The 27820-nt window shown below is 36.6% G+C and overlaps 3 protein-coding genes across 3 annotated transcripts; 2 read left to right on the top strand and 1 right to left on the bottom strand.

Moving 5' to 3' along the window:
* The first annotated feature begins 6683 nt into the window (after positions 1 to 6683).
* Positions 6684 to 8637, top strand: LOC6049726 (U3 small nucleolar RNA-associated protein 6 homolog). The gene has a single exon (XM_001866402.2). The coding sequence runs from the start codon at positions 6797 to 6799 to the stop codon at positions 8555 to 8557; it is 1761 nt and encodes a 586-aa protein (XP_001866437.2). The 5' UTR covers positions 6684 to 6796; the 3' UTR covers positions 8558 to 8637.
* On the bottom strand, positions 8553 to 15695 carry LOC6049725 (SWI/SNF-related matrix-associated actin-dependent regulator of chromatin subfamily A-like protein 1). Its single transcript, XM_001866401.2, has 5 exons — positions 15094 to 15695; positions 9741 to 10764; positions 9530 to 9680; positions 9040 to 9171; positions 8553 to 8979 (listed from the first exon to the last, which is right to left on the bottom strand). The coding sequence occupies exons 1-5, from the start codon at positions 15551 to 15553 to the stop codon at positions 8626 to 8628; spliced, it is 2121 nt and encodes a 706-aa protein (XP_001866436.2). The 5' UTR covers positions 15554 to 15695; the 3' UTR covers positions 8553 to 8625.
* Positions 15696 to 15821: 126 nt separating this feature from the next.
* On the top strand, positions 15822 to 23004 carry LOC6049721. The gene is made up of 4 exons (XM_038254828.1): positions 15822 to 16337; positions 16398 to 17888; positions 22342 to 22444; positions 22510 to 23004. The coding sequence occupies exons 1-4, from the start codon at positions 15972 to 15974 to the stop codon at positions 22974 to 22976; spliced, it is 2427 nt and encodes an 808-aa protein (XP_038110756.1). The 5' UTR covers positions 15822 to 15971; the 3' UTR covers positions 22977 to 23004.
* The last annotated feature ends 4816 nt before the right edge of the window (positions 23005 to 27820 follow it).

Below are 27820 nucleotides of genomic sequence, written 5' to 3'. Positions count from 1 at the left end.
ACAAAAGTTTTTTAATATTTATAATTCAGAACACAACAAATTCAAAAGCTACAGTTAAAATTAATAAGATAGAAACTTAAAGAAATTATAATTCAAATACAAATACAAGTAAAATTAAAAAATTCTGTAAATCAAAATTTTTAAAACTGAAATATAAATAAAATAGGAACAGTCAAAATTTCAAATCTCTAAATCCTCTAAATTTAAGTTTCTAACCTAAAATATGACTTCAAAAAATGTGTATTTATTATGATTCAAGATGGCGTAGAAATTAAAAGTTCAAGAATTTAAGAATTTAAGAATTTTAAGAATGTAAAGAATTTAAGAATTTAAGAATTTAAGAATTTAAGAATTTAAGAATTTAAGAATTTAAGAATTTAAGAATTTAAGAATTTAAGAATTTAAGAATTTAAGAATTTAAGAATTTAAAATTTAAGAATTTAAAATTTAAGAATTTAAGAATTTAAGAATTTAAGAATTTAAATTTAAGAATTTAAGAATTTAAGAATTTAAATTTAAGAATTTAAGAATTTAAGAATTTAAGAATTTAAGAATTTAAGAATTTAAGAATTTAAGAATTTAAATTTAAGAATTTAAGAATTTAAGAATTTAAGAATTTAAGAATTTAAGAATTTAAGAATTTAAGAATTTAAGAATTTAAGAATTTAAGAATTTAAGAATTTAAGAATTTAAGAATTTAAGAATTTAAGAATTTAAGAATTTAAGAATTGAAGAATTTAAGAATTTGAGAATTTAAGAATTTAAGAATTTGAGAATTTTAATTACGACAAAATAATGTTTTTTTATTCATATAAGAATACAAATTGGTAGCACCGTTAAAGGTATAAATAATTATTTGCCAATTAAATTTACCTGTTATTTAACACACATATTTAGTATATTCCTAGGTATATTCGAAAACAATTGAAGATCAAAAATTATTCCTAAACAAAATTTAATATCTATTTGAAATTATGAAACTCAAAAGAAATGTGTCTTTTAAAAGTTTTAAAAACAATTTGTTTTTATAGTACAATTTTTGTTGGGGCACTAGCCGTGCTGTAATACTATGGCTTAAGTTATCAATTTTTTATCAGGTAAAAATATTAACACTGAAAAAAATCGCTATATCATTTACATAAATGAACTAAGCCTGAAATCGTTAACATAAAAAAAATCGGTCTCAATAAAACCAGACATAAAAAACCACCCCAAAATCATTTATTATTACAACTTATAATAAAATGCTTAATTTCACCCAACTTGCAGATTTTCTGTAAGCGTGTAGTCAACATCCTTCACACCAAATTGCAGTAACTTTTCAACAAGAAAGAGAAGAGAGAGCTTGCAGAAAAGTACGGGAACGGTTTTGCTGCAACTTCTACCTCTCTCACTGCAGAAGTTCTGCCTGAGAGAAAAGTTACTTTTGTTGCAGAAAAGTACGGGAACGCTCTGCTGCCGTTTTTGTGCAGAATTGCAGAATTCTGCAGTACGGGAATAGACCTATTAACAGCTGATCGAAATAATTTTGTTGTTGCTGATCGTCAGAACTTGATGAAAAAATAGAAATTAACACCGAGGACCAAAAATGACGGTGGGTCGGTTCCGTTCCAATGGCAGAACCTCATGAGCCAATCATGCGGCAGCACCAGCAACGACGCACCACAACCGCAACGACAGAGATCAAACTACTGGTCCTTCCCGTTGCTTATTCTGTAGAACATTCCTTCTCCAACGAATCCTCTGACCATTACACCTGACACCAAGATATAAGAAGAGGTCACGAAAACTCCAGTAGTGGTCGCCGAAATAGAAAAAAAGTCAATTCAAATCTACCGGAAGTGGTCCCCACGATGGGCATTTGGAAACATCCGCGGGAAACTAGGCGGGAAACGTGTCCACGGTGCAGTTAAGTTGCGTCAAACAACAAAGGTAAAAAGTGGTGAAATCTTACATCGAAACAGAACAACTGTGGATGAAGATTGAGTGGCGCTCACGATCGACGCAACATCGCCAAAAGGCCAAAAGGACGACCAGCAGCAGCAATCCACAGATTAAGCAGGTTGCTCCGAAGGACATGTCTCCACCACAGAATCCGGCTTCCTCCGCGGCTTCATCGGCAGGCCCACCGGGATAATTTTCGGTCAAGAGGTATGTCCTCGCTAGTCAGTCGCTCATCTGACCCTGGCTGAGACTGCCCCAATCTTGTCCCGCAAAGCCAGGATTGTGGATCATCGTTAGAATTCCTTAATTCCATCATATTTTTGTGTTTTTCATTTGCTGCCACGTGCTCACGCTCAACTTAACAACACAAAAACACATCACACACACTGAGGAAAGACAGGCGAGCTGTCACGACAGCAGCGCCATCAGCGCCAGGATGCCGAAGCTAAATTGCATTTGAAATAACCGTTTTGGCTCGGTTATTGAAGGACGATGGTTCCGCACTCGAGTGTCCCGTCTGTTTGTCTGTGCTATTGTCTTTCATATGTTTTTAGGACTTAATAAAAAAAAGTCGAGATATGGAGTTTGGCGTTTCTTCCGATCTGCGTATCAGCCTCTAATTCCGACATCAAGGCAGAGCTATATAGGCCCCCAAAACCAAAGCTAAAAACTCGATTCGCCAACTACACTCGAGTAGGAGAACTTTGGTGCAAGGTTACGTTTACGTTTTTGCGCGATAAGTGCAAAGGGGAGTGAAAACTATTTTAAGGTTTTTTTAAAAGAAAATTGATCTTTTGGATTAAAATAAAGTTAACAGGAGGTAAGAAATAAAAAGTTCTATCGACTGACTATTTGATTTTTTTTGCTAATTTGCCTTTATCATTGAAAATTCTGAGATCCGGATTGAAAACGCGAGAATGAGATTAGATTGCTAATTTTGAAAATCATTCCAATTATCATTTTTCAAGCAGAGCTTTGCTTTTATGGTAGAAGTGACTTTAAAAAATATTTCTCCACTTGAATAATCTACATTCTCAATTGATTAGTTAGGTTTTGGTTGATGAAAACATTCCCTTATTTTGAATCAGATAATGGACAGGTTAAATCGGCCATCACACAAATATTTTCGTTTATATCAATTAAGCTATTTATTTCTTACCTGAAAATTTTATAATTTGCCATTAATGTCAATTTTATGATGAAATAAAACAATTTCAAATTTCAAACCAATTTACTCGCTGTAGGATATAATGAAAACATCACCCCAAGTTTCAGCGCCCTCTAGTGGGTGGTAATTTTGACGTTTGATTGCCTATAAAAAAAGCCCAATCCCGGCGTTTCGTGTAAACCTTTAAAGTCTCCAAAGTACACCCAGCTGAACCTTTCCCACACGCAAAACGGACATTAGGTATAAATTCCTAATTTTTAGGTATAATCGAACCTGACTGCAATAAGTTATTTTATTACTAATCGGCTATTAGTAATAAAATTACTAATAGCGTTTTAGTACGAGAATTCCTATATTTTAGGTATAATTGTAGAACCAAAATACCTTAATTTTAGGTATTTTCTGGAAAAGTGAGGGGACCAAAATTACTTATATTTAGGTATAATCCAAGATGGCGGACTATGATTATTCCTTATTTCTAGGTATAAACACCTAAATTTGAGGTATTTTCTGGAAAAGTGAGGGATCCAAAATTACTGATATTCAGGTATAATCCATGATGGCGGACCATTATTATTCCTAATTTTTAGGAATAAATACCTAAATTTGAGGTATTTTCGGAAAAAGTGAGGGATCCAAAATTACTAATATTTAGGTATAATCCAAGATGGCGGACCATGATTATTCCTTATTTCTAAGTATATATACCTAAATTTGAGTTATTTTCTGGAAAAGTGAGGGATCCAAAATTACTGATATTTAGGTATAATCCAAGATAGCGGAACATTATTATTCCTAATTTCTAGGTATAAATACCTAAATTTGAGGTATTTTCTGGAAAAGTGAGGGATCCAAAATTACTGATATTCAGGTATAATCCAAGATGGCGGACCATTATTATTCCTAATTTTCAGGAATAAATACCTAAATTTGAGGTATTTTAAGAAAAAGTGAGGGATCCAAAATTACTAATATTTAGGTATAATCCAAGATGGCGGACCATGGTTATTCATTATTGCTATGTATAATTACCTAAATTTGAGGTATTTTCTGGAAAAGTGAGGGATCCAAAATTACTGACATTCAGGTATAATCCAAGATGGCGGACCATGATTATTCCTTATTTCTAGGTATAAATACCTAAATTTGATGTATTTTCTGGAAAAGTGAGGGATCCAAAATTACTAATATTTAGGTATAATCCAAGATGGCGGACCATTATTATTCCTAATTTTTAGGAATAAATACCTAAATTTGAGGTATTTTCAGAAAAAATGAGGGATCCAAAATTACTGATATTCAGGTATAATCAAAGATGGCGGACCATGATTATTCCAAATTTTTAGGTATAAAAACCTAAATTTGAGATATTTTCTGGAAAAGTAAGGGATCCAAAATTACTGATAATCAGGTATAATCAAAGATGGCGGACCATTTATTCCTTATTTCTAGGCATAAATACCTCAATTTGAGGTATTTTCTATAAACGTGAGGGATCGAAAATTACTTATACTTAAGAATAATCAAAGATCAAAATAGGTATTATCCAAGAGATATGCAGGCAGAAGAAAACATTGATTTATATGATATTAATATTTTTATTTATATCAAACACAACTATTTCATAAATGTTCTCACCTAAAAATGAATATTAAAATTTAAATTATATTTTATTTTTTCAATGCATCTATATTTTTAATATTAAATTTATCTTTTTTATATGGTTTTTTAATGTTGTTTTAAATTTTTAATAGTTAAATATTTTAGTATTTTAATATTTCAATAATTAAATATTTAAATATTTTAATATTTTAATATTTAAATATTTAAATATTTTAATATTTTAATATTTTAATATTTTAATATTTTAATATTTTAATATTTTAATATTTTAATATTTTAATATTTTAATATTTTAATATTTTAATATTTTAATATTTTAATATTTTAATATTTTAATATTTTAATATTTTAATATTTTAATATTTTAATATTTTAATATTTTAATATTTTAATATTTGGAATTTTGGAATATAAGATATTTTGGAGTTAAAGAATATTTGGAAACTAAGAAAAAAAAATTTCTCTCTCTCTCTCTCTCTCTCGCTGTTCCTCTTCCCCTCTAACTCTCCCACATTTTCTCCCCCTGTCTCTTTACCACTTTCTCTCTCCTACTCCTACTCTCTCTCACTTTCTCTTTCATCTCTCTCTCTCTTTCTTCCTCTTGATTTGCCCCTCTCACTCCCACTTTGTCTCTCCCTCTCTCTCTCTTTTCTCCTACTTTCTCTCTCTCTCTCCCACTTTATCTTTGCCCTCTATATCACTACATTTTCTCTCTCTCTCTCTCCCCCACTCTTCCTTGTCTCTTCCCACTTTCTATCTCCCTCTCCTCCTCCTCTCTCTCCATATATCTATCTCTCTTTCCCTTTCTCTCTCTCCATCTTTTTCACTTTCTCTCTCCTTCTCCTCCTCTCTCTCTATAACTTTCTCTCTCCTTTAACTCTTCCTCTCCCTCTTCATATCCCTCTCTCTCCCGTAAATTGTTTTTTTTTTAATTTTTATTTTTTGTATGGTTTTTGTATTTTATAATTTTTCACACATACACACACACACACACACACACACACACACACACACACACACACACACACACACACACACACACACACACACACACACACACCAACTTTCACTGCAAATTAGCACCCGTTTTGCTTCACCAACTCCCGGCGGAACAATCAACTCCTGAACGGCATTTCCGTTTTTGCCGCTGTCTTCCGTCCGATTCTCATGTTTAACCGGTGCCGCGTTTATCCGTCCACAAGGGATGGAGGAGGAAGAGTAGGTGAACTTAACGAAATGCCGCATGTTGATTTCCCGGCCCGACCGGCACCTCTTTTCAGCGAAACATTCAACTTCCAGCGGATTGTTTAATCAACATCCACCTCCTCCTCGCAACATCCCTGCCAACGCCAACCAACCAACTCTGCCACGCAAACCGATTCCTTTCAATACTGCCGTTGAAGCCGACTTGAAGAACAGCCACCGGGAGCCGCATCGCCGTCGCCAGGAGTTGAATGTTCCGTCCTCTTCCTTCTACACCCGGCGTCCGTCCTCTTCCTACAACACCCGGCGTTGCATTTTCCTCTGGCGGACAATCCGAACCGCAAAATCCGCATTCCTGATTACAACCCACAACGGGCTTCGACGCAAACCGGTTCCATCCGGCAGAAAATACAACTTACCTATAATAGCAGCTGGCCAAAAACCTTCCAAAGTGCTACACAACCGGCACCGAACTGACATGTCAGATCGTGAAATTAACGCAAGTTCGAAAAAATACTTAAATTTAGTATTTTTTAAGAAGTATTCCAGTGTTCTAAAAAAATACTAAATTTCAGGAAGAAAAAAATACTAAATTTTAGGTATAATTTGACAAGCTAGAACATAAGTTCAAAAAATACTAAAAATAAGTAATTTATACCTAACTCCGGTTTTGCGTGGCAGCTGATCGAAACGTCACTTCTTGACCCATGAAACAAAAGCACTCGTTTGACAGCTTCCCCATCTCGTCAAAGTTGTCAACAAACAAACGGGCGTGTTGCACGCGCTTGTTGATGGTGCAGTCTCACGTGTGAAAAGTTTTTTAAATTAAATTTTGTTGGAAAAAAATCCGGCTTCAAAATGAGTGAATTCATCGAAAAGCGGCGCGAGCTGTCCATCAAGGAGTACGAGTTCATGAAGCTGCTGAAGCTGTTCACGGAGGACGAAATCCGGGAGATCAAGTCGAAGCGCTTCGCGCACGAAAACAAGGTCGAGCGGCGGGCGAAGGAGCTGGCGGATTTCATCGGGTACATCGCGTACGAGTGCAACCTGCTGCAGCTGCTGGGGGAGCGCCGGAAGAAGCTGCGGGTGCACGATGGGCGGCACAGCTTGGAGAGTAGCATTCATCACAGGATAAAGATGCTGTATAAGCGGGGGATGGACCGGTTTCCGTCGGAGTATCGGCTGTGGGTGCACTATTTGGGCCATTGCGAGCGGTATTCGATGCTGCCGGAGGGTTCGCGAACGCTGGACAAGATGCTGAACTATCACGGGGATAAGCCGAAGGCGTGGATTCGGGCGGCGGAGTGGGAGTATGGACGGGTGAAGAACATGGAACGGGCGCGGCACTTTATGTTCCGGGGGTTGCAGCGGCATCCGGATTGTATGGAGCTGTATTTGAGCTTTTTGGGGTTGTTGGTGAAGGAGGCGGTTAAGATTGTGAAGGAGTCGGAGGAGGGCGTTGAGGAGTTGCTGGAGAGGGAGGATTCTGCGTTTAGGAAGACGTTGGAGAGCGTGAATTTGATTTACGAGCATTACAAGAAGCGGGAACCGAGTTTGGAGTTTTACGTGAAGCTGCTGGACGCGTTGAAGCACAAGTCGGAGGTCAAGTCGTTTGCCGTGGTGGTTTTGAAGGACTTGAAGGAGCAGTTTGCGACGAAGGAAGCGATGTGGAGTGCGTTGGCTCAACTGGCGCTGGACGGATCATACCTGTTGGATGATGGGAAGGACATTTCCTTCACGGAACGCCTCAAGAATTGCGTCGGAATCTACGACGAAGCCGTAGAAACTCTTTCGACAAAGCAAATGTGGACTTTGTACGTGGACGCCGTCTTGAAACTCAACGAGGACATGTCTTCCCATCAGAAGTTGCGGCGAAAAACGCTTGGAAGCGTGTTTAAAAAGGCTTTTGAGAGTGGCTCACTTGAGGAAGACAAGTACGTTCAGTACCTGAAGCTGATGATCAACGTCGACCAACCGCAAGAATCGTTGGTGACCGCCGTGCTGACCAAAGCCATTGAATCGTATCCAAATAGCACGAAATTGTGGGTTCTCCACTTGACCTTCCTCGCCAAGCAGGAAGCTCCGGCCAACGAAATCGAAGACATCTTCAAAAAGGCCCTCGCCAACTGCACCGAAGACCTGCTCTCGCTGTGGACCGTTCGCTTCCAGTACTACCACACCCGGACCGACCTCCCAAAGGCACTCGAGCAAACCTTCAAAGATGCCATCGTCCAACCGCCCACAATTGCGTCCCACTTCCAACCGCTCTACCTGGAATTCCTCGTCGTGACGCGCAACATCGACGCCGCCCGCAAAAAGTACCTCGAAATCCAAAAGAACTGCGCCCCCTGCCTGGAACTGCACCGCAAAATGTCCCAACTGGAATCCATCCAGGCCCAACCCAACGTCGGCCACTGGCGCAAATGCCACGAAAACGCGTCCCACTTCTTCGGCACCGACAACATCGACGTCTGGATCGACTTCCTGGCCTTCGAGCGGGATCACGGCTCGCCCCGCAACATGCAACCCGTTTTCGAACGCGCCAAGACTCGGCTGGACGCGGACCTGGTCGCCGGCTTCGTCACCGAGTACGAACTGTTGAAAAATCCGTTGATTTAAGCATATTCTGTTAACCGAGTTTATTTTTGCAACATTGAAACAAGCTCACAATAAAAAAAACAACCTTTCTAGAACTCCAACCCCGCCAAATCGTCGTCCTCGCCGTCATCCAGCATGTTCCGAAACTCTTCCTCCCCCTTCCGCTCATCAGTCTTTTTCGTTACCAACCCATCCAGCGGTCCGCCCGCCTTGCTTCCCTTCTCCAGATACGGCTCAATGTTCCCCGCCGAGCAGGGCGCGTCCACGTGCGTCGAGTCGGAAAAGTCCTCGTTGCACAGGCCCGCCTTGTTCAGCACCGTTTGCTTCTTCTGCAGCATCGTCCAGATGATGTCGTCGGCGGTGCCCTTGGCCAGCAGGTAGCGCACCAGCACCGCGCCCTCCTGGCCGATCCGGTGGGCGCGACTCTCCGCCTGGGCGAGGGTCTGAAACGTTGAAAAAATTCTTAATTTTTAAGTCAAAGAAGATTAAGGTTTGACGCTTACGCTCGGATTCCAGTCGAGTTCGGCGAAAATGACCAGCTGGGCGGCCGTCAGGGTTATTCCGGCGTTGCACGCCTTCAGCGAGAGGACCGCCGCTCGGCAAGCGTCTTTGGTTTGAAATTTGTTGACCAATTCCTGTGAAAAAGCGAATTTTAAGCCAAATTCTTTAAAGAAAATAAGTTCTCAGTTAAGTCGACTGTTTTACCGACTGAACAAACCGACAAGTTCGACGTTTTGCGTTGTTTGTAGAGTCGAACTGTCGAACACATTTTGAGTGGGGAAAGTCCTGAACCCATGCAGCAAAAATGTCGATTGAACATCAATTCGATGTCATTTGAATGAGCGTGTAACATGGCCAACTTGACAGATATGCACGCAGAGTTGAACCGTGTCAAACAAAAATGATATTTGCCCTTACACTCACATTCAACAATACACAGATTTACTCAAGTCATTGAATTTGGGTGAAAATTACTCAAATAAAATTACGTACCGATCTCACGTCCGACCGCGTCGTCCCGTCAATCCGAATGTGGTCCACCTTGAGTTTGTCCAGCTCCCGCGAGACCGCGTCCAGCATCTTGATGTGGTGCGCAAAGATGAGGAACTTTTGGCCCTCCTTTAGCACCTTCTGCAGGTACGCACTGCAACGTAACAATTGAAAAAATTAACTGCGATTTTACGAAATTTCAGACATTTAGTACCAAACCGCCGGCGCCTTCGCCTCGGCCGTCGCGTTGTAATACTTGAACATAATCTCCTCGCGCTGCTTGCCCTTACTGATCGAGTAGTCCGCCGCGTACGTCTGCAGGTCCTCCTCCATTTCCTGGTTGGTCCACAGCAGCGACGGATCCAGCAGCACCGTTTCGCGGCTCTTCTCCGCCAGCTGACTCATCACGTCCTGCTTGGTCCGGCGAATCATGAACTTGGCCGCCAGCAGCAGGTTCAGCTCCGGCAGATTCGACTGCCCCGTGGCGTCCCAACCAAACTGGGTTTGCTTGCCGGCGCAGTAGCGGGCGCTGTACTCGCGGAACGCGAAAAACTTTCGATCCAGCATCGATACTTGCGAAAAGAGCTCCAGCGGACGGGAAAGGGCCGGCGTTCCGGACAGCAAAATTACCCGTTTCGCCTGCTTGGCAAGATCCGTCGCCACAACCGTGCACTTTGCTTTGAAGTTTTTAAGCGTGTGCGATTCGTCCATGATGACGAAGCCAAAATTCCGAGCCAGCAGCTTTTCAGCGCTCTTTTCCATCATCGAGTAGCTGGTGATCAGCACCCGCGCTTCCCCAATGTAGTCCTGCCCACTCTGCAGCGTGACAATGTTGTGCACCGGAACGGATGGCAGCAACTGCCTGATCTTCGCCGCCCAAACGTCTCTCGTCGAGGCGGTTGTACAAATCAGCAGTGGCCAATCTTCCTTGTAAAAATCCGCCACCGCAATCGCCTGATACGTCTTCCCCAGTCCCATCTCATCCGCGATCATAGCCCGGCCACCCTTTTCAATGGCGAAACAAACGCCCTCCTTTTGAAACTCCAGCAAGCTGGCGGCCAACGTGGGTTCAATCGCGCTCAAACAAGCGCGGCTAGGTTTCGATCGTTGGCCGTTGAAGATTCGCAGCACAAAGGGTGGGATGGGCCCAATGGAGACGTGCGGATTGAGGGCCGTGACGCGTTCCTGTACCATGCTGTAGTCTTTCACGTCAAAGGTCCAGTTTTTCGTGCCGGGATCTGGGGGGAAGTTGGAGATTTCGGAATTCGGTACATAAAACTAAAGTTTTCATGAGAAAATCGTGAAATTGGGTCCTAAAATTAAGCTCAAATTTGTGATATTAGTTACAACAATAAAGCTTATTTTTCTGAGTACAATGACCCTTTGTACGACCGCAATGGATATAAAATAAATTTATAAATCAACTTTTAAAAAATAACATTCTTGACAGAAAAGGTCCTACTTGACAGCTCGTTCCAAGGGGGCCACAGTTGATCAATCGAAAAAATGTTGTCTTGTCAATGAAAAGTGATCATAAATGGGTTTTAATCGTGTTTTGAATTTCAATATTGCAGTATTTAAGATAATTCCAATACCAAAATTGGGTACTAAAGCCCTATGTCAATTTTTATGTACAACGGTAAAAAACACGATTAAAACCATTTGTGATCTTTTCAATTTTTTTCGATGGATCAACTATGGTCCCCTTGAAACGAGCTGTCAAGTAGGAGCTTTTCTGTCATAAAGGACCGCGAGGTTAATTTTTCAAAATTGATTTAAAAATCCATTTTAAACCCTTTGTGGTCATACAAAGGGTCATTATTGTACTTAGAAAAATAAGCTTTATCGCTGTAAACAATAGTATCAGCCTGGGACGGGACGGCTGGATAGTTTTCTTTTTGAGTGTTTACGTTTGTATTCTTCTTCTGTTTCTTGCAAGAAAATTCGTGTTCGAGTACAAATTTCAAGCAATCTGTGATTCAGATAGCTTGACAATTCAAATTTTCTTGTTGATGTTTTTCAACTCAGTGCTCAAGCATGCGGATGACTTTTTCTTTGGTTGAAATGTTGTTTAGTTTTTCCTCGCAGATTTTTTTGAATTTGGCTGTTAAAATGTGCGGTTGGACGTGGGTGGAGAATCGTGAATTTATGTTCCATCGTTTTTCTGTGGATCCGTTCATAAGGAGCTGCCGGATACAAATCACTAGAAATGGTTGGCAAATCAAAGAGGACTCGAGGTCACGCTCGAGGTAATTGATACGATACGATCACTTACTTCAATCTAAAAAAAATCCTAAAAAGCCTGCAAGTAATTAAATGGGGGTCGTTGATCCGTTACGCAACGAAAGAAAATAAATCTTTCCCAGTTCCCCAAAGAGGAGCACACTTGAAGAGTATCGGAGCAGGCGTTTACAAAGCGAATTCAGCGGCAATTTTACTCAACTTATGTTGTTTGCGAAAGAAATGGCTGGCAAAAATCAAATTTGTACCAATTCATTCACTTCAAAGAGTAGAAAGTTTGATATTCAATTTGTGGCAACGCGTTGAAATGAAAATGTGCGACAAAAATCAAATAGACTAAACTGTGGCCATTTTTTTCGTTTTCTTTTTAAATCCAGTTCTACGATGTTGTTCCGTCACGCCACATTTTAATTTCACGGGAAGCACAGGTTTAATATTGTTCAATCTAGATGACATTGCTATGTAACGCGCAAAAAAAATAACAATAGTTTCAAAAGGGCAAAAGAATCGTCAGTTTATGAAATGTATTGTTTTTTTTAAATGAAAATGCAGATAGTTCAAAATTCGGTGTACGATAGAAATTCCTTTCAATTGAAAATATTTAAATCAATCTATTAATGCAATTTACAATTTTTTGTGAAATTGAATTAAAATTGTTATATTTTTTTCAACTCAAATTACAATACTTTTCATTTTCTCCTCATAAGAAAGGACTGGTTTAGGTTGACAGAAGCGGCAATGTTGAAAGTGGATTAGTTTGACAATAGGTTTTTTTCTCTTTGTTTATCCCATCCCAGGTATCAGCAATCTAAGCTTCATTTTAGGACTCAATTAAAGAACATAAAATGTAAAAATTTTATATTTCTGCGAGTTCAGAATTATTTTTTAAAAAGAATTTCAATGTTTTGAAATTTTAGAATTATAATTTTTAGGATTTTACAATATTACTGTTTTAGGATTCGGTGATTCCGGAATAGATCCGTCCGGAAGCAGCTGAATATTACAGTTAAAGATTTTTTTTATATTATTATTAGTATTTCAGAGTCATTTAATAAATAAAGTCGACGTTGAAGTATTTTAGATTTCCAAAATTTTAGAATTATAGAATTCGAAAATTTTTCATTTTAAGAATTGGAGAAATTCAGAATTTTTACAAATGAAAAATATATACTTGTGGAGCAACATAAAAAGTTGCCAGAGCTGTCAAAATGTTTATTGTCTCTGTTCAAATTTTAGCATTTTGACTGCTTGTATTATTTTCCAAATGTTAATGCTTAAGATAACTATTTCACAAAACTCGTTCTGTAAATCAATAGTTGGTCTTTCCTGTTATCATGCATCTAGCACTCAATGATTTGTACAATGGTTACCTTACGCTAGATTTTTTTTAAATATTTAGTTCCAGCTGCCAAAATGCTGATCGAACCTTTACCAACACATTCAAAGAATGTTTACATGGCAGCTGGGCATTTGTTTGCATCAGATTCCTATCTCTTTCTAGCAATTTTTTTTATCGTGCGATTTCCAGTTGGTTTTTTTACTGACCGCCCGATATGTCAGTCAACATATTTAGCAGGGCTGTGACAGCTCGAGATCGATCATTGATTACATTAGGCCATTGTGACGAGAAGTTCTCAAATTTTGGGATAAATACTTTTTTTTTCACAATTTCCTGATTCAAGGAATTTAGTGTAAGGCTACGAAAATTACGAACTTCTCGTCACAATGGCCTGATGTAAACAATGATCGAGCTCGAGCTAAAATTTGCTGCAATATCGGGCGGTCAGTAAAAAAAGCTAGACATCGCATGACAAAAAAAAAAAACTTATGCTAGAAAGAGATAGCTGTTCTGATGCAAACACACCCGTAGCTGCCATGTAAACATACTTTCTGACCTGAAAGCCTTATTAACACTGGAACGCCCAACGTATGTCCAACTTACACGGACGCCCAAGCCTCCCAAAAAAGGTGGAACGGTAACTTCAAATCGCTGGTTCTCGGGCATTACTCAACCAATCGGGACGATTCTTGAGTGATTTGTATGATCCTAAAATTTTGCAGAACTTGATTTAAATAAATCTGTAATTTATGCGACCTTTTTCAAAACGACTGCCTCCGCGGAATTTTTGGCGATTTTTTTCCACGCGAAAAAAAAAAGTTGGAACAATGTTTTTGATCACAAAAATTACAGATTTGATCAAATTAAATTCTGCAAAGTTCTAGAATCATCTAGACATCCTAATCCGAGAACCATTGAGTTGAAGTTACCGTTCCAACTTTTTTGGAGCCTTGGACGTTGGAATGTTAAAGAATTTCCGAACTTAAAAAGCTTAAAAGTTAAGAATAGTAGAGTTTCCGAGAAAATTTCTGAATTCTTTTTTTTTCAATTTATTCCACCCAATTTCAGTCTACACAGACGTAGGTTTACGGTACCATGTTTGCATACGAATAGAACTTTTTTTTTTCCTAGAATGCTGTAAGAATATGCAGCTCTGTTAGAACTCTGCTAGAATCCTGCGACAGCGTCGTGATTGGGCTCATTTCAAGCCAAGGTGCTATTAGACTATGACAAACAAACAAAAACAAACTCACACTTTTTAGTGTTTGACAATTTGCCAAACTCGCAAAGAAAGCCAAATGTATGCAGGCCGACGTTTCTGGAATCAAATGCGGGCAAACTGTGAAAAAGTTTGTTTGTTTATTTGTCTTAGTCTAATAACTCCTTCACTTACCCACTGAGAAATGTAACGCCCGGATCAGTCTGATGGTAGAATAAAATCGGTCTGACGATGGCCGATCGGGACGTTCCATTTCTTAGTGGGTAGTTTTCGTTAAAGCCGAACCAACTCAGAAATGAGTAAAAGGAGCATATTTCAGATTTGAGTAAATTTTAATCAGAATTCAATGGAAATGGAGTGAAATCAGTGAAATTCAACCAGATCTAAGTAAAATTCCACAAAGTTTCAAGTTATTGGAAATACAAATAAAAATATTAAATTGTAATTGTTTGTAATTTCAATTCAATTATGTTGATTTCTTCAGTTACCGTTTAACAATAGTTTTTGGTGGTTCAGTGCAGAGTTTTGGAGGATCCTTACAGCTATAACTTATACATTTATCTCAATGGATGGAAATAAAGTTTGTTGAAAAACGAAACGGAAAACAGGAAAACACTCGCAAAAACCTGTTATTTTTTGAGTATTTTTAAAACTTTTTAATTGGGGATAGGATTAATCTGGATTAATAATCCAAGTTGAAATCCAAATGAAGAATGAAAATTTGATTATTTTTTCTTAGGCATACATGAACGTTCTCTTGACTCTTACCGTACTGCTTCGACCTAATGCTCTTAAACACCTCGATCAGCTTCTCGTTAAACCCGGACGGCACCACAGTAAATCGCATTTCCGTGACCATCGAACACGAACATGTGACCGTCCGTATGAAGACCGGTGCCACCGGGGGCGCGGCAGGTTTCGCTGTCTGCGCCTTCCCAAAGCTCGGCTTACTGTACGGATGGGCGGCCGAGCGGGCACTACCATTGGCGAAGGAGGATGGTGCTTTACCTCCGACGGAACTTGACCCGTAGAACGAGCTGCTCGCCAGGGCCATCGCCTGCCTCTGCTTCTCGGGCAGCGGGAAGATGGGTTTGGTGGGCTTTGGAACCTGTTGTTGAGGTGGTTTGGCCGTGCTGCTGGATGTGGTGGCCAGGGCATTTTTGCGCGCGTTTAACCGTTCGATGGCGATTCGTTTCTTTTCGGCGATTTCCGCCGCGGTGCAGGCCATTTTTAGTTACAGAAAATAATTTTAATATTTTAACATATTTTCACAAAGAAACGCAGAAAATAAACGCGAATTTTCCTGTTTTCTGTACAAACAACAGTCACTGATATCACGCAAAAAGGCAATGTTTTGAATCGATTCCGCGCGAAGATCGTCAACAGCTGACGTTTGCTCCATGGGCTGCTTGTTTTGAGGGAGAAAAGGTTCAGCTTGAGTCACATGTTCAATTCTGGCATCACTGGCTTGTTGAAGGAAGCTCGTCTTTCATTTTAGTGTGTAACCAAAAATACAAACAAACAGCTTTCAAAATCGGCACAATCGCTTCGCGTTAAAGATTTTTCAAATAATTTAAATTTTCTGGTAAAATTTCGCTTCTCGCAAGATGTTTTAAGTGAAAACCGCGCCACACTAACCTTCCACCATGAAGCCGAGCCCGAAAAAGTCGCTCTCCTCAAAGGCCAAGCAGCGCACGAAATCTTCCAGCAGCAACTCGGCGGCCGGGACCACTTCTTCAAATTCCACCGGAACGAACCATCACAATCACAGTGGCGGTCTCTCGCACCACCACCAGCTGCGGATTGCGGCCACCGCTGGGGGGAGCGAGTCCTGCTCGTCGGGGAACGATGCCGGGAAGGAGAAGGGGGCGTACAAGTCTTACGCCGGGTTTAGCTCGCGCTCGGTGCGGACCATTTGGGAGCAGCACGACAAGCAGGAGACGGAGGTCGCCGCGGAGGTTTATAATAAGTTGGCGGAGGACACGACTTATAAGCTGTGGGAGTTGGCGAATGTGAGTGAGTTGAAAGTTTGAAGGGATTTGTTGAGTTAATTTGGTTGATTTTTGTTGTAGAACATCAAGACTTACAGTCGGCACGCCAGCGGAAAGGTCACGTACGATCTGGTGAACGAGGTGCTGAAGGACTGCGACGTTCCGCCGATCGTGGGCGCGAACAATGAGCCGTGGGACAAGATCGAGTACGACGGAGTTTACTTCTTCAACTCGGACGAGGTGCTGGATCTGCGCGAGGAGTACATCAAGGATGTAACGATGGAGCAGTCCAACATCCCGGTGCTGACGACGAGCTGGATGGCGGAGTCGGCGATCGCGGAGGATTTAATCGAGCTGTACAACCAGGTTTGCGACGCGGTTTACATCGGAGACGAGGAGTGCTTCGAGGAGGCGATCGAAATCTTGACCAGCAATCCGCACGTTCCGTCGTTGATGAAGTTGCTACTAACAAAGGCTATCGAAATGCTCGGGTTCGAGTACACGGAATCGACGCTGGTGCGGACGCTCAAGTTCTTGGAGGCCCTCGTCAAGAATTATCACGTTTCGCACTCGGATCTTACGCTGGAACTCAGCTTACTCTGCCAGATCTTCATCAACCTGCTGCTCGGATCTCCGAGTCTCGCCAAATTCATCGCCGACCAACAACTCGACGTCGTTCAACCGCAGTCCCAGCGCTCGCAACACCCGCTCTCGATGCCCCCAAACGGCACCGAGTCCTCGCTCGGATCCGGTCCACCCTCCCAGCACAACAACCTTGACCAGCCCAGCTTTCACTCCGCCATGGTCCCGATGAACATCCTGGAGAACAACCTGGCCGGCCCCTCCGAAGACTCCAACAACTCCAACTCGAACGCCACCGAAGAACTGCTCCGCAGCATCGAAAACATCAAGGAAGGCCCCGACGGCATCGACATCAACAACATCAAGGACGAGTACGAAGCCCTCTTCTCGATGGTTCAAGGCCTCAACAAGCAGGAGGTCGCCGAAGGCGGCGTCACCGACCCCACCAACGACAACTTCATCAAGACCGAGTTCAACAGCGAGTTCGAAACAGGACAGAACTTCATTGTCCAGCAAGCACCCGGAGCAGCGATGCTGAACGAAAGCGAGCTCAACTTTGAAATCAAGCAGGAGAACGTCAAAACGCTCAAGCAAGAACCGGAAATCGAAGAAGCGGTCAGTCTGCAGATGTCGGACGGGGCGAGCGACGAGCAGGAGGTGAACAACCCCAACTCCACAACCCTGGAAAGTGAAAACATCACAACGTTGATTTGCGCGGATGCGCTGGTGGACGAGGTGGCGCGGGTCGTCGGGCTTTGCGCTGGGAAGTGGGGCTTTGTCGAGCAGGAGTGCACGTTTCTGCTGGTGGAGCGGCTGCAGCGGTACTTTGAGCAGGGGGAGAGGAAGCCGGCGGCCATTGATTATGGGTGGCTTTCGCGGATTCTGCGCGGGCTGTGGAGCGTGGGGGAGTTTGCGTTTCGGGAGCTGAGTCCGTATTTCGAGAAGATTGCGACGGAGATGGTGCCGGAGTTTGTGAATCCGTATTTTAATGTAAGTCTTTCCTGCCACTCAAACATGAAGAAATTTCTAAATTTACCAGCATCAAATATTAAAAAAAAATCCAAAGTTCTAACGCTCAAAAATTAAAAAAAAAAACGAATAATTCAATAATTCTAAAAAAACTTCGTTCAAATAAATCCACAATTCTATAATTTTAAAACCTAAAATTCCGAAATTTTCAAATGCCAAAGTTGAAAAATTGTATAATTCTTTAACTCCAAAAATTTTAATATCCTCAAAGTTCAGAGTTTAAAAGTAAAAAAAAAAAATAAATGGAAAATTTATATTTAAAATATTCTAATACTACTTCCAAATGATGATGTTCCAAATTTAAAAACAACTGGAATTCCAAAATTTACAGTTAATAAAACTAAATTTCAAACTTTAATAAGACTCAATTTAGTTACCAAAAATTTCAAAATATTGAAATTATAATATTGCCGATTTTTAAATTCTAAAATTCCAAAAAAAGGGTCAAGTCCAAATATTGTTGATTTTTTTAATAAAAATTTAAAAAAACGTTTTAAAAACAAAAATAAAAAGTTTCTACATTTTTCAATCTTAGAAATTCAAAATATTCAAATTCTAGGATTTTAAATCCATGAATTTCGAATTCCGAAATTTTCAAAGGCATAAGTTCAAAAATCTTATAATTGGAGCCTAACATTTCAAAAGGGCACATAACTTTTGTAAACAATAGTGTATCCCTTTCAATCAAATGACAGTTATAAATATTAAAAAAAATAGAGTTTAAAAGATTTTTACTTCAATTTCCAATTTACAAATTCGAAAATCCAAATTTTGAAACAACTTAAATTCTCGTGTTTCCATATTAGAAAAAAAAATTCTAATATTTCAAAATTACCAAAATTTGAAAAAAATAATACCATCAATGAAAAAACAAAAAAAAACTAAAACTCACGAATTTCTTATAAAAAAAATTTTAAAATCCTGAAATTAAAAAAAATCGAGATTGTTTTTTAAACAATGCAAACATAAGGAAAAAAAAATCGCAATTTCCAATATTGTAATATCATAAAAAAAACACTTCAGCATTCTAAGATTTAAAATTCCTGGACTATATTTTTTATTAAATTTAAAAATAAAAAATATCACAAAACAAAAATTTACCATTCGCTTAATTCTGAAATTCTTCATTAAATTTTCAAAAGGTCCTATCTGCATTGGAAACCCATGACTTATATGTTATGTTTTGAAAATTTACTCTAAAATTCCAAATTCCAAAAGATTTTTCATAATTTTCAGATTTAAAATTCCTTAGTTTTGTACAAAATGAAGAAATACTAAAATTTTAAAATACAAAAGTTACAAAATTTTTAAATTCCGATAGGTACTGAAATTCCAAGACACTAAAATTTTAAAAGTTTCAGAATTTTAAAATACTTTGATTCAACAATAATATTACAATGTTAACAAAACATTTTTTTTATATTTTTTTTTTAATTTATGGATACCTAAAATTTTAACATCTAGCATTCTTGCATTGAATTTTCGAGGCAAAAAATTACAAAAATCTTTATTTATTTAATGCTATAATTTATATTTATAAATTTAGTTTCCAAAATACAAAGAATCGAAATTCTTTGGTTATGCACAGTATTCTAAATAATTAAATTCAAAAATATTAAAATTTTAGAATGCAAAAGATACTAAAAACTTTTTATTTTAAAAACCTTTGCTTCAATTTCAAAATTCCAAAATACTTAATTTAAAAAAATGAGAATTTTATAAATAATTTAATTCCAATATTTAAAAAAAGAACTCAAAAATCAAACTAAAAGTAAAATTTGATACGAAAAATTACAAATAAAAAATTAAAAAGTGAATGCCAATGCTCAAAGTTTAAAAATACTAACAATTTTAAATTCCTTAATTCCCAAATTCAATTATAATTGAATTCCAAAACTATAATTTTAAAATTCCAGAATACTAAAATTCAAAAATTTCTGAATTTTAAAATACTATGATTCAATAATTATAAAATTTCAAACTTCTAATATTCCAAAATTCTAAAACATTTTAGAATTAAAAATTTACAAAATACTAGGATAACTTAATCTCGAAAAAAAAAATCGAAAAATCATGTATTCCAAAAATAAAAAGGAAAAACAAACCCAGGGTGGCCACTCAAGTCGGGAAACCGGGAAAGTCGGGAAAAAGTCGGCAATTCGTAAAAATCCGTTAAAAATCGGGAAAAAGTCTGGAATTTATGATTTTATGTCAAAAAGTCGGGAAAAGTCGGGAATTCTGAGCTTTTTTAACTCTTGAATAAATTTTGTAATATTTTGTACAATTTTCAAATTGAATTCACTCATTTCTACTTTAGTAACTTACTTTAAATTTAAGGTTATTTTCACTATTTCAATATATTTGAGTATGGAAAAGCTGTTTAAGACCTTTAAAATCTTTATGAATATTGGAGTCTTTGACACAGATTTTCATAATATTTTTTTATGAATCCAATGATCGCTTTTAATTTTTGTTCACAAAACTAGAGGTAAAGTTGATGAAAAACTAATATAAAAATAAAGCGTATTGGCCAGCTTAGAATTATAATTCTATTCCATTCCAAAAAATATTCCAAAAAAAAAAACAGTTAAATACTGGCCACTAGAAAAATCAACATTGATTTAAAAATTCAATATCAAAAATTACATAATTAAAAAGGGCAAACACATTTTCTTTTATGAATTCCTTGACATTTTTTCTAAATCCTTTGAATGAATAATAACAGCAATTACGTTTTAATCATTCTTTGATTTAAAATGATGATGAAGTTAAAAAAAATATCAAAAACTATACGTTTGCCAATTTAAAAAATACCATGGAAGTTATAAGTATTGTTAAACTTTCGATTAATTTTTCAAAGGCTAATTGTTTGTGTTTCTACTCCGAATCATAATAATGAAATTACATTTTTGAAGTTTTCTTTATTTGTTGTTTAGTTTCTGTATTTTCAAAAAATGCCTATATTTGGATTTAAAACATTGAGATTTTTTTTTGGTGGTTAATATTGACTTTTCTTATAGAAAGTTTTTTGTTTGAAATCATTCTTTAGATAAGAAATGCCTATTATTTAAGCATTCTGAAAAAGTCTGGAAAAAAGTCGGTAAAAAGTCGGTAAAAAGTCGGGAATTTGAAAATGGAATTGAAGTGGTCACCCTGCAAACCCCAACACTATAAATAAAAAAGGAAAAAAACTAAAGCATTTTTTCAAAATTGATAAATTGAAAGATGTCTAAATTTCGGAATTTTAAAATAGTATAATAAAACGAAAACGAAGTTGACTTTATAGCTGTCGGCCACCATTGCTAGTACCAACCACTAGTGTCTTCCTTTTTATCTACAAGGACTTCGCCGCTCTGGGCTCCTAAGTGTATGAAAGTATGGCACGGAGCGACGGCGCCGAATACCCATCTTTACACAAAGAATTTTAGAGCGCCCGCCGCGGGATTCGAACCGGCGACCTCTGAATTGTGAGTCCAGTGCGCGGTCCGATTGATCCACACGGGCGGGACTAGTATAGTATAATAAATGAATAAAAATATTTAATTTTTGAATTAAAAATTCTAATTTTTAAAATTCTAAAAATCATTAATTATCTATAACGTGAAATCTTCAAATTAATTTTCTAGAATTCTGAAAATCTTGAGTTCCTAATGTCTAAGATTTAAAAATTCTTAATTTCGGAAATTCTTAAAATCGAACAAGATTCTTAAATTTCATTTCCTTAAATTCATGAATTTCAAATTTAATAAATTCTGAAATTGATAATTTTGAAAAAAATAAATTTGTGAATAAAAAATTCTTTAATTCTAAAATAAATAAATAAATAAATAAAAAGATCTAAAATAATAAAATAAAATGATCTTAAATTGAAAAAAAAACTATTAAATTCCAATTCCCAACATTGAAAAATTTTTGCACTGCTAAATTAAAAAAAGTAGTATTCCAAAATTCTTAAATTTCAAATTAGCAAATATCTAAAATAATGAAGTCAAAAATGAGTAAAACGAAAATTGTGAAGTTAGAAATGAAAAATTCGTATGATATTATATTCGGTAATGATAATATTTTATATTTATAAATTAAAGAAATCTAAAATTTCTAAATTATAAATTCTAAAACCCTAAACTTAATAAAATCTTCAAAAAAATAAAATAAAATACATGGAAAATGTTTGAATTTGAAGGTGTTGTTGACAACATCAAACTAAAAAAAAAAAAATTAAAAAAAAATAAATTTGTAAATAAAAAACTAAAACTAATCAAAATTTAATGATCTAAAATAAAAAAAAAAATAAAATGTACATGAAAAAGTGCAGATCATTCTGAATATTTAGATCGTTCATCAAAATACATATTACGATAGAAATCTAACTTTCTCTTGCATTCTGATTTGATTTGATTTCTTAACTTTTTAGGCTGCCGGAATCTTCCTACGAGGCAAAAGTGACATCTTCTTCTACGAATATCTGAACGAGATCTGCGGGGATGGCCTCACTCCGTTCATCTTCCAGTACGAGCGTAAGTAACATCCTAGTTACATCAAATTTCAAAACCTTCAAAAACACCATCAAATTTCACCACAGACTACATCGAATCCCGCTACCGCCGCCACGACGCCCTGCGCCGCAAAGCCAACGAGGCCAAACATCGCTACAAAATCCCCCCCAAAGTGGTCCTTACGGTCCACGCCAAACCACACCCATCCCTCAAACCCCCGCCAACCGTGCACGACCTGTTCCCCGAGCGCACCACGGACCGCACACTTCCCTCCGTGCAGCACCCGGCCCATCCGGTTGCGAAATTCAGCTTCCGCTTTGCCGGATGTAGGCCACTTCCGCTTAAAGTCCTTGGAAAGAGCAGGCCCACCGGGAGAAATTTCGGAGGAACGCCCCAGGATGGACATCCGTCGCCGGTCAAGTGCCGCCAGAATGAAACGCTGGTGAGGAACTTTCGCGCCAAGATTGTGGTGGCGCGGAGGAAGATGCTCGCGCCGGATACGAATCTGAGCGGACGGCAGCGGGTTTATTGCTATGGGTCAACGGTGTTGTAAGGTAGCAGTAAAGTTTTGTTGGAAAGGTGTGAGTTTTGGGATTTCCTTTGTTCTAAAATTACCGAAAGCCCATGGTATCTAAATATAATATCACACTTTTATTATTATTTTAAAGATCAGCTCCATGCTCAAGCTCAACCCACTCTAACGAATCATCTTTGCGGTAAATTTTAGGCAGTATGCCTGGCCTCTGTGTCGATTGTGATGTTATGCATTTTTATGTAATGACGCACTAAAAATGCTACAAGATTTCTTATCTTAAAAATTTCAAGAGTTCTAAGAATTTTAAAAAAATTCAAAAAACTTCGGGAACTTTAAGAATTTAATAAACCTTAAAATAATTTCAAAAATTTCAAACATTTTATTTTTTTTTAAGAATTTTTAAAATTTCAAGAATTCAATGAATTTTAAGAATTTTTGAAATTTTTATGTAATTCAATTATGTTAAAAAATAGGGTTTTCCTAAATTTCAAGAACATCCAGAATTTCAAAAATGGTAATTTTTTTAAAAGAATTTTGAAAAATAAATTAAAAATTGGACGAATTTAAAGAATTTCAAGCATTTTATTTTAAGAATTTCAAGATTTTAAGACTTAAAGAATTTTTAGAATTCAAAAATTCCCTGGGCTTTGTCATAATGAGTGTCATAGGTTTGATGCTTGTTTGGCAAAGAGTATGATTTTATTCGATGTGGAATTAAAATCGAAGTGTTCAGTATATTGCTGAAGCTTCCATTTTTACACATGAACACCACTTCATGCTGCGAGAACCCACTTTGGCGTAGTCTCAGGGCTTAATCGATGGCCGGTAAGCTGTCATCGAGACAAGGAGGTTCTCTGATAGTGGAAATATCACATTTGTACAATGAACCGCTACATATGTGATTTTTCCCTATCTTAATGTGGGTGTCAGGTTAGGATGCGGGTTTAAAAAAAAATAGTGTTTGTAGAATTTAGGATTTTAACTATAAATATCAACTTTTTATACTTTGCCTTTACTTATTTAGGGACAAAATTAGTAACAGTGAATTTAGTAATTCTATCAGAATCGGTGATTTTCATTCAAGTAGCATAAAACCATTCTGATTTGTCAAAATTTCCATAGAGTCTCGATCAATCAATAGTGAAATGATATCGGACTAAATTCGTTGATCTGTTGAACTAACGGTTGTCGGATTATGATTGTATCGACCATTGTTGCCTGGGATGGGATAAACAGAGAGAAAAAAACCTATTGTCAAACTAAACCACTTTCAACATGGCCGCTTCTGTCAATCAAAACCAGTCCTTTCTTATTAGGAGAAAATGAGAAGTATTGTAATTTGAGTTGAAAAAAATTTAAAAAATTTAATAATTGTAAATTGCATTAATAGATTGTTTAAAATATTTTCAATTGAAAGGCATTTATTCCTATCGTACACCGAATGTTGACTTATCAGCATTTTCATTTTAAAAAACAATACATTTCATGAACTGACTATTCTTTTGCCCATTTAAAACTATTGTTATTTTTTTCGCGTTACATAGAAATGTCATCTAGATTGAACAATATTAAACCTGTGCTTCCCATGAAATTAAAATGTGGCGTGAAGAAACAACATCGTACTGGATTTAAAGAGTAAACAAAGAAAAAGGCCACAGTTTAGCCTATTTGATTTTTTTCGCACCTTTTTATTTCAACTCTTTGCCACAAATTGAAAAACAAACTTTTTTGCTCTTTGAAGTGAATTAATTGGTACAAAATTGAATTTTTGCCAGCCATTTCTTTCGATTCTGACACCTTAGGGCGTGCGACCTATGGAATGTTAACTTTCTTTAAAGTTGAGTAAAAATTGCCGTTAAATTCGACGTGCTCCTCTTTGGGGAACTGGAAAAGATTTATTTACTTTCTTTGCGTAACGGGACAACGACAGGAGCAGATCTAAGAAAAAATCTCCCCTCCCATTTAATGACTTGCAGGCTCGCTTGTGTGCTTTTTAGGATTTTTTTAGATTGAAGTAAGAAAACGCATTTGAATCGTATTGCATTTTTCACATCCAAATGAAAATTAACAATCTTTCATATAAAAAACACATAAAAAATGAAGAAGTGAACATTTTTTGACTCATCTTTGATTTGCTAACCATTTCAAGTAATTTGTATCCGGCAGCTCCTTATGAACGGATCCACCGTAAAACGATGGAACATAAACTCAGGATTCTCCACCCACGTCCAACCGCAAATTTTAACAGCCAAATTCTGCGAGGAAAAACTAAACAACATTTCAACCAAAGAAAAAGTCATCCGCATGCTTGAGCACTGAGTTGAAAAACATCATCAAGAAAATTTGAATTGTCAAGCTATCTGAATCACAGATTGCTTGATATTTGTTTTCGAACACGAATTTTCTTGCAAAAAACAGAAGAAGAATACAAACGTAAACACTCAAAAAGAAGACTCTATCCAGCCGTCCCGTCCCAGATTGTTGCGAATCGAGGATCTACTGGAATTCTGACGAACAAATGGTCGTCTCTTTTTCAATTCACGACTTGTAAAATATCAACTGTTATTATTATTATTTTTTTTTAAAGAAGCCAGACAGGTTTTAAAAGAAACGTTTTTTTTTTGTTAATAATTAAAATGTCGGGGATTTGAGATAAGAGTAGCTTTCGGATAGGTTGCTTTAAATCTTGTATTCAGTTCAAGTTAGGTAGTTATCCGCAAATGAATATTTGGACTTATATGAATAATTGAACATTTTGGACTTATGAATAACACACAACTGTGCATTTATTCTAGAGTCAGATCCATACAGCGTCAGTGTTTATTTGGTCGAAGTGTACTAATTCATTGGCAGATCTGGTTCTAGTTGTAATGTACGACAAGACTACTGACGGACGTGACAGGACGAGGGCCCAGTTTAGAGGTTTCGACATCAACGATGTGCGGCTGGATCACCCTCCAAAAAAAAAAAAGAATTTTTAGAATTCAAAAATTTTCAAGAAGTTTAAGAATGTTAAGAATTTCAAGCATTCCATTTCAGGAATTTAAAAAATTTAAAAAATTTCAAGAATTTGAAAAACTTTGACTTTCAAAAATTTTAAGAATTTCAAGAATTTTAAGGATCTTAAGAAAATTCAAGATTATCAAACATTTTAAGAATGTCTCAATTTTTAAGAATTTTTGGAATTTTACGAATATTAAAAATTTTAAGAACTTTAAGAATTTTAATAACTATACAATTTTAAGAATATAATTTTTTTTTAAATTGTGAATTTTTTTTTCGAATTTTAAGAATTTCAAGTAATTTAAGAAGTATTTTCAGAATTTTCACGATCTTAAAATTTTATGAATTTCAAGTATTTTTTAAGAATTTCAGGAAATTTTCAGCATTGAAAGAATTCAATATATTTTTAAAAATTGATAAAAAAAAATTAAAGAAATCTAGTATTTTTTAAATATTTCAAGAATTTCATAAAATCGAAGAATTAGGAGAAAAATCTAAAAATTTCAAGAATTCGAAAAATTAAAAGAAATCGATGAATCTCATGATTCGTAAGAATTTCAAAAATTACAAGAATTATTTAGAATTTTTAAAATTTTAAGAATTTCTTTCAAGAATTTCCAAAAATTTTAAGATCTTAAAAAAAATTAAAGAATTTTAAGATCCTTAAAATTTTTTAAGAATTTTCAGAATTTTTTAAAAGTTTTTGTCACGCCCCCTTCAAATTTGGCCCGAAAAATCAGGGGGCAAAACAAATATTTTTATAATAAACTTCAAAATTTCAATGAAAATTCAAGTGCAACCAGCTGAAATCAAATTAAAATACATTCTTCTGCGTTTATAATCATTTTTAGCATGTTTGGGTTTATTAAAAAATCTTAAGATTTTTTGAAAATTTTCGATGCAAAATCTTTTTTTTTCGATACAATTTTTGTTTTTGTCAGATCTTAGATTTTTTGAAAACTAATGATTGCAAAACAACTGAACAAGTGTAAAATGCATTTTAAAACCCTTTTTTCATTTAAATGTGAAGACTATGCCCAGCCCCCCCCCCCTCCCCTTGACCTTTTTTTAATATTTGCATCGGCCTTAGGAATTTTAAAAAATTTAAGAGGTTTAAGAATTGTAAATAAGAATTATTTTTTTGTAAATTGAAGAATTAAAAATAATAAAGTATTCAACTTTTCTTAAGAATTTCAAGCATTTCAGTAGTAACAGTTCAATAGGGCGAATCTGCGTTTGTGAACAAGTAATAGTCTATCCCCTTTGCTCAAGTGACAGTTCACGTCAAGTAAGAAGAGGATAGACTGCTTGTTTACAGACGCAGATTCGCCCTATTGAACTGTTACTACGGATTTCATAAAATTTTAAGAATTATAAAACTTCGAAGAATTTCAAGAATTCGAAGAATTTGGAGAATTCGAATTATTTCAAGAATTCGAAAAAAAATCAAGAATTCGAAGAATTTCAAGAATTTCAGGAATCGCAAGGGTTGCAAGAATTTTAATTATTTCAAGAATTTTATTTTTTTGAAAATCACAAGAATTTTAAGAATTTTTGAGATTTTCAAAAAAATTCGAGAATTGGGTACTAAAGCCCTATGTCAATTTTTATGTACGATGGTAAAAACACGATTGAAAACCATTTCTGATTACTTCTTTTCATTTTAATGCAATAAAAGTTTTTGACAAGACAACATTTTTTCGATAGATCAACTATGGTCCCCTACGACCGAGCTGTCAAGTAGGAGCTTTTCTGTCAAGAAGGACCGCGAGGTTAATTTTTCAAAATTGATTTAAAAATCCATTTTAAACTCTTTGTGGTCGTACAAAGGGTCATTGTACTCAGAAAAAATAAGCTTT

Source organism: Culex quinquefasciatus, chromosome 2 (genome assembly GCF_015732765.1).
Source record: "Culex quinquefasciatus strain JHB chromosome 2, VPISU_Cqui_1.0_pri_paternal, whole genome shotgun sequence".
Lineage (NCBI taxonomy): Eukaryota > Metazoa > Arthropoda > Insecta > Diptera > Culicidae > Culex > Culex quinquefasciatus.
This window is presented reverse-complemented; position numbering and strand designations above follow the sequence as displayed.

What these genes read in the sequence shown, in the direction of transcription:
- LOC6049726 (XM_001866402.2), top strand. Translation starts at nt 6,797, where the DNA reads ATGAGTGAATTCATCGAAAAGCGGCGCGAGCTGTCCATCAAGGAGTAC.
- LOC6049725 (XM_001866401.2), bottom strand. Translation starts at nt 15,553, where the DNA reads ATGGCCTGCACCGCGGCGGAAATCGCCGAAAAGAAACGAATCGCCATC. An exon ending in CATTAGGTCGAAGCAGTACG is followed by an intron (nt 10,765 to 15,093) that starts GTAAGAGTCAAG and finishes ACTTCCCCCCAG; the next exon opens with ATCCCGGCACGAAAAACTGG. An exon ending in GCGAAGGCGCCGGCGGTTTG is followed by an intron (nt 9,681 to 9,740) that starts GTACTAAATGTC and finishes GTTACGTTGCAG; the next exon opens with TGCGTACCTGCAGAAGGTGC.
- LOC6049721 (XM_038254828.1), top strand. Translation starts at nt 15,972, where the DNA reads ATGAAGCCGAGCCCGAAAAAGTCGCTCTCCTCAAAGGCCAAGCAGCGC. An exon ending in AGCTGTGGGAGTTGGCGAAT is followed by an intron (nt 16,338 to 16,397) that starts GTGAGTGAGTTG and finishes TTTTTGTTGTAG; the next exon opens with AACATCAAGACTTACAGTCG. An exon ending in GTTCATCTTCCAGTACGAGC is followed by an intron (nt 22,445 to 22,509) that starts GTAAGTAACATC and finishes ATTTCACCACAG; the next exon opens with ACTACATCGAATCCCGCTAC.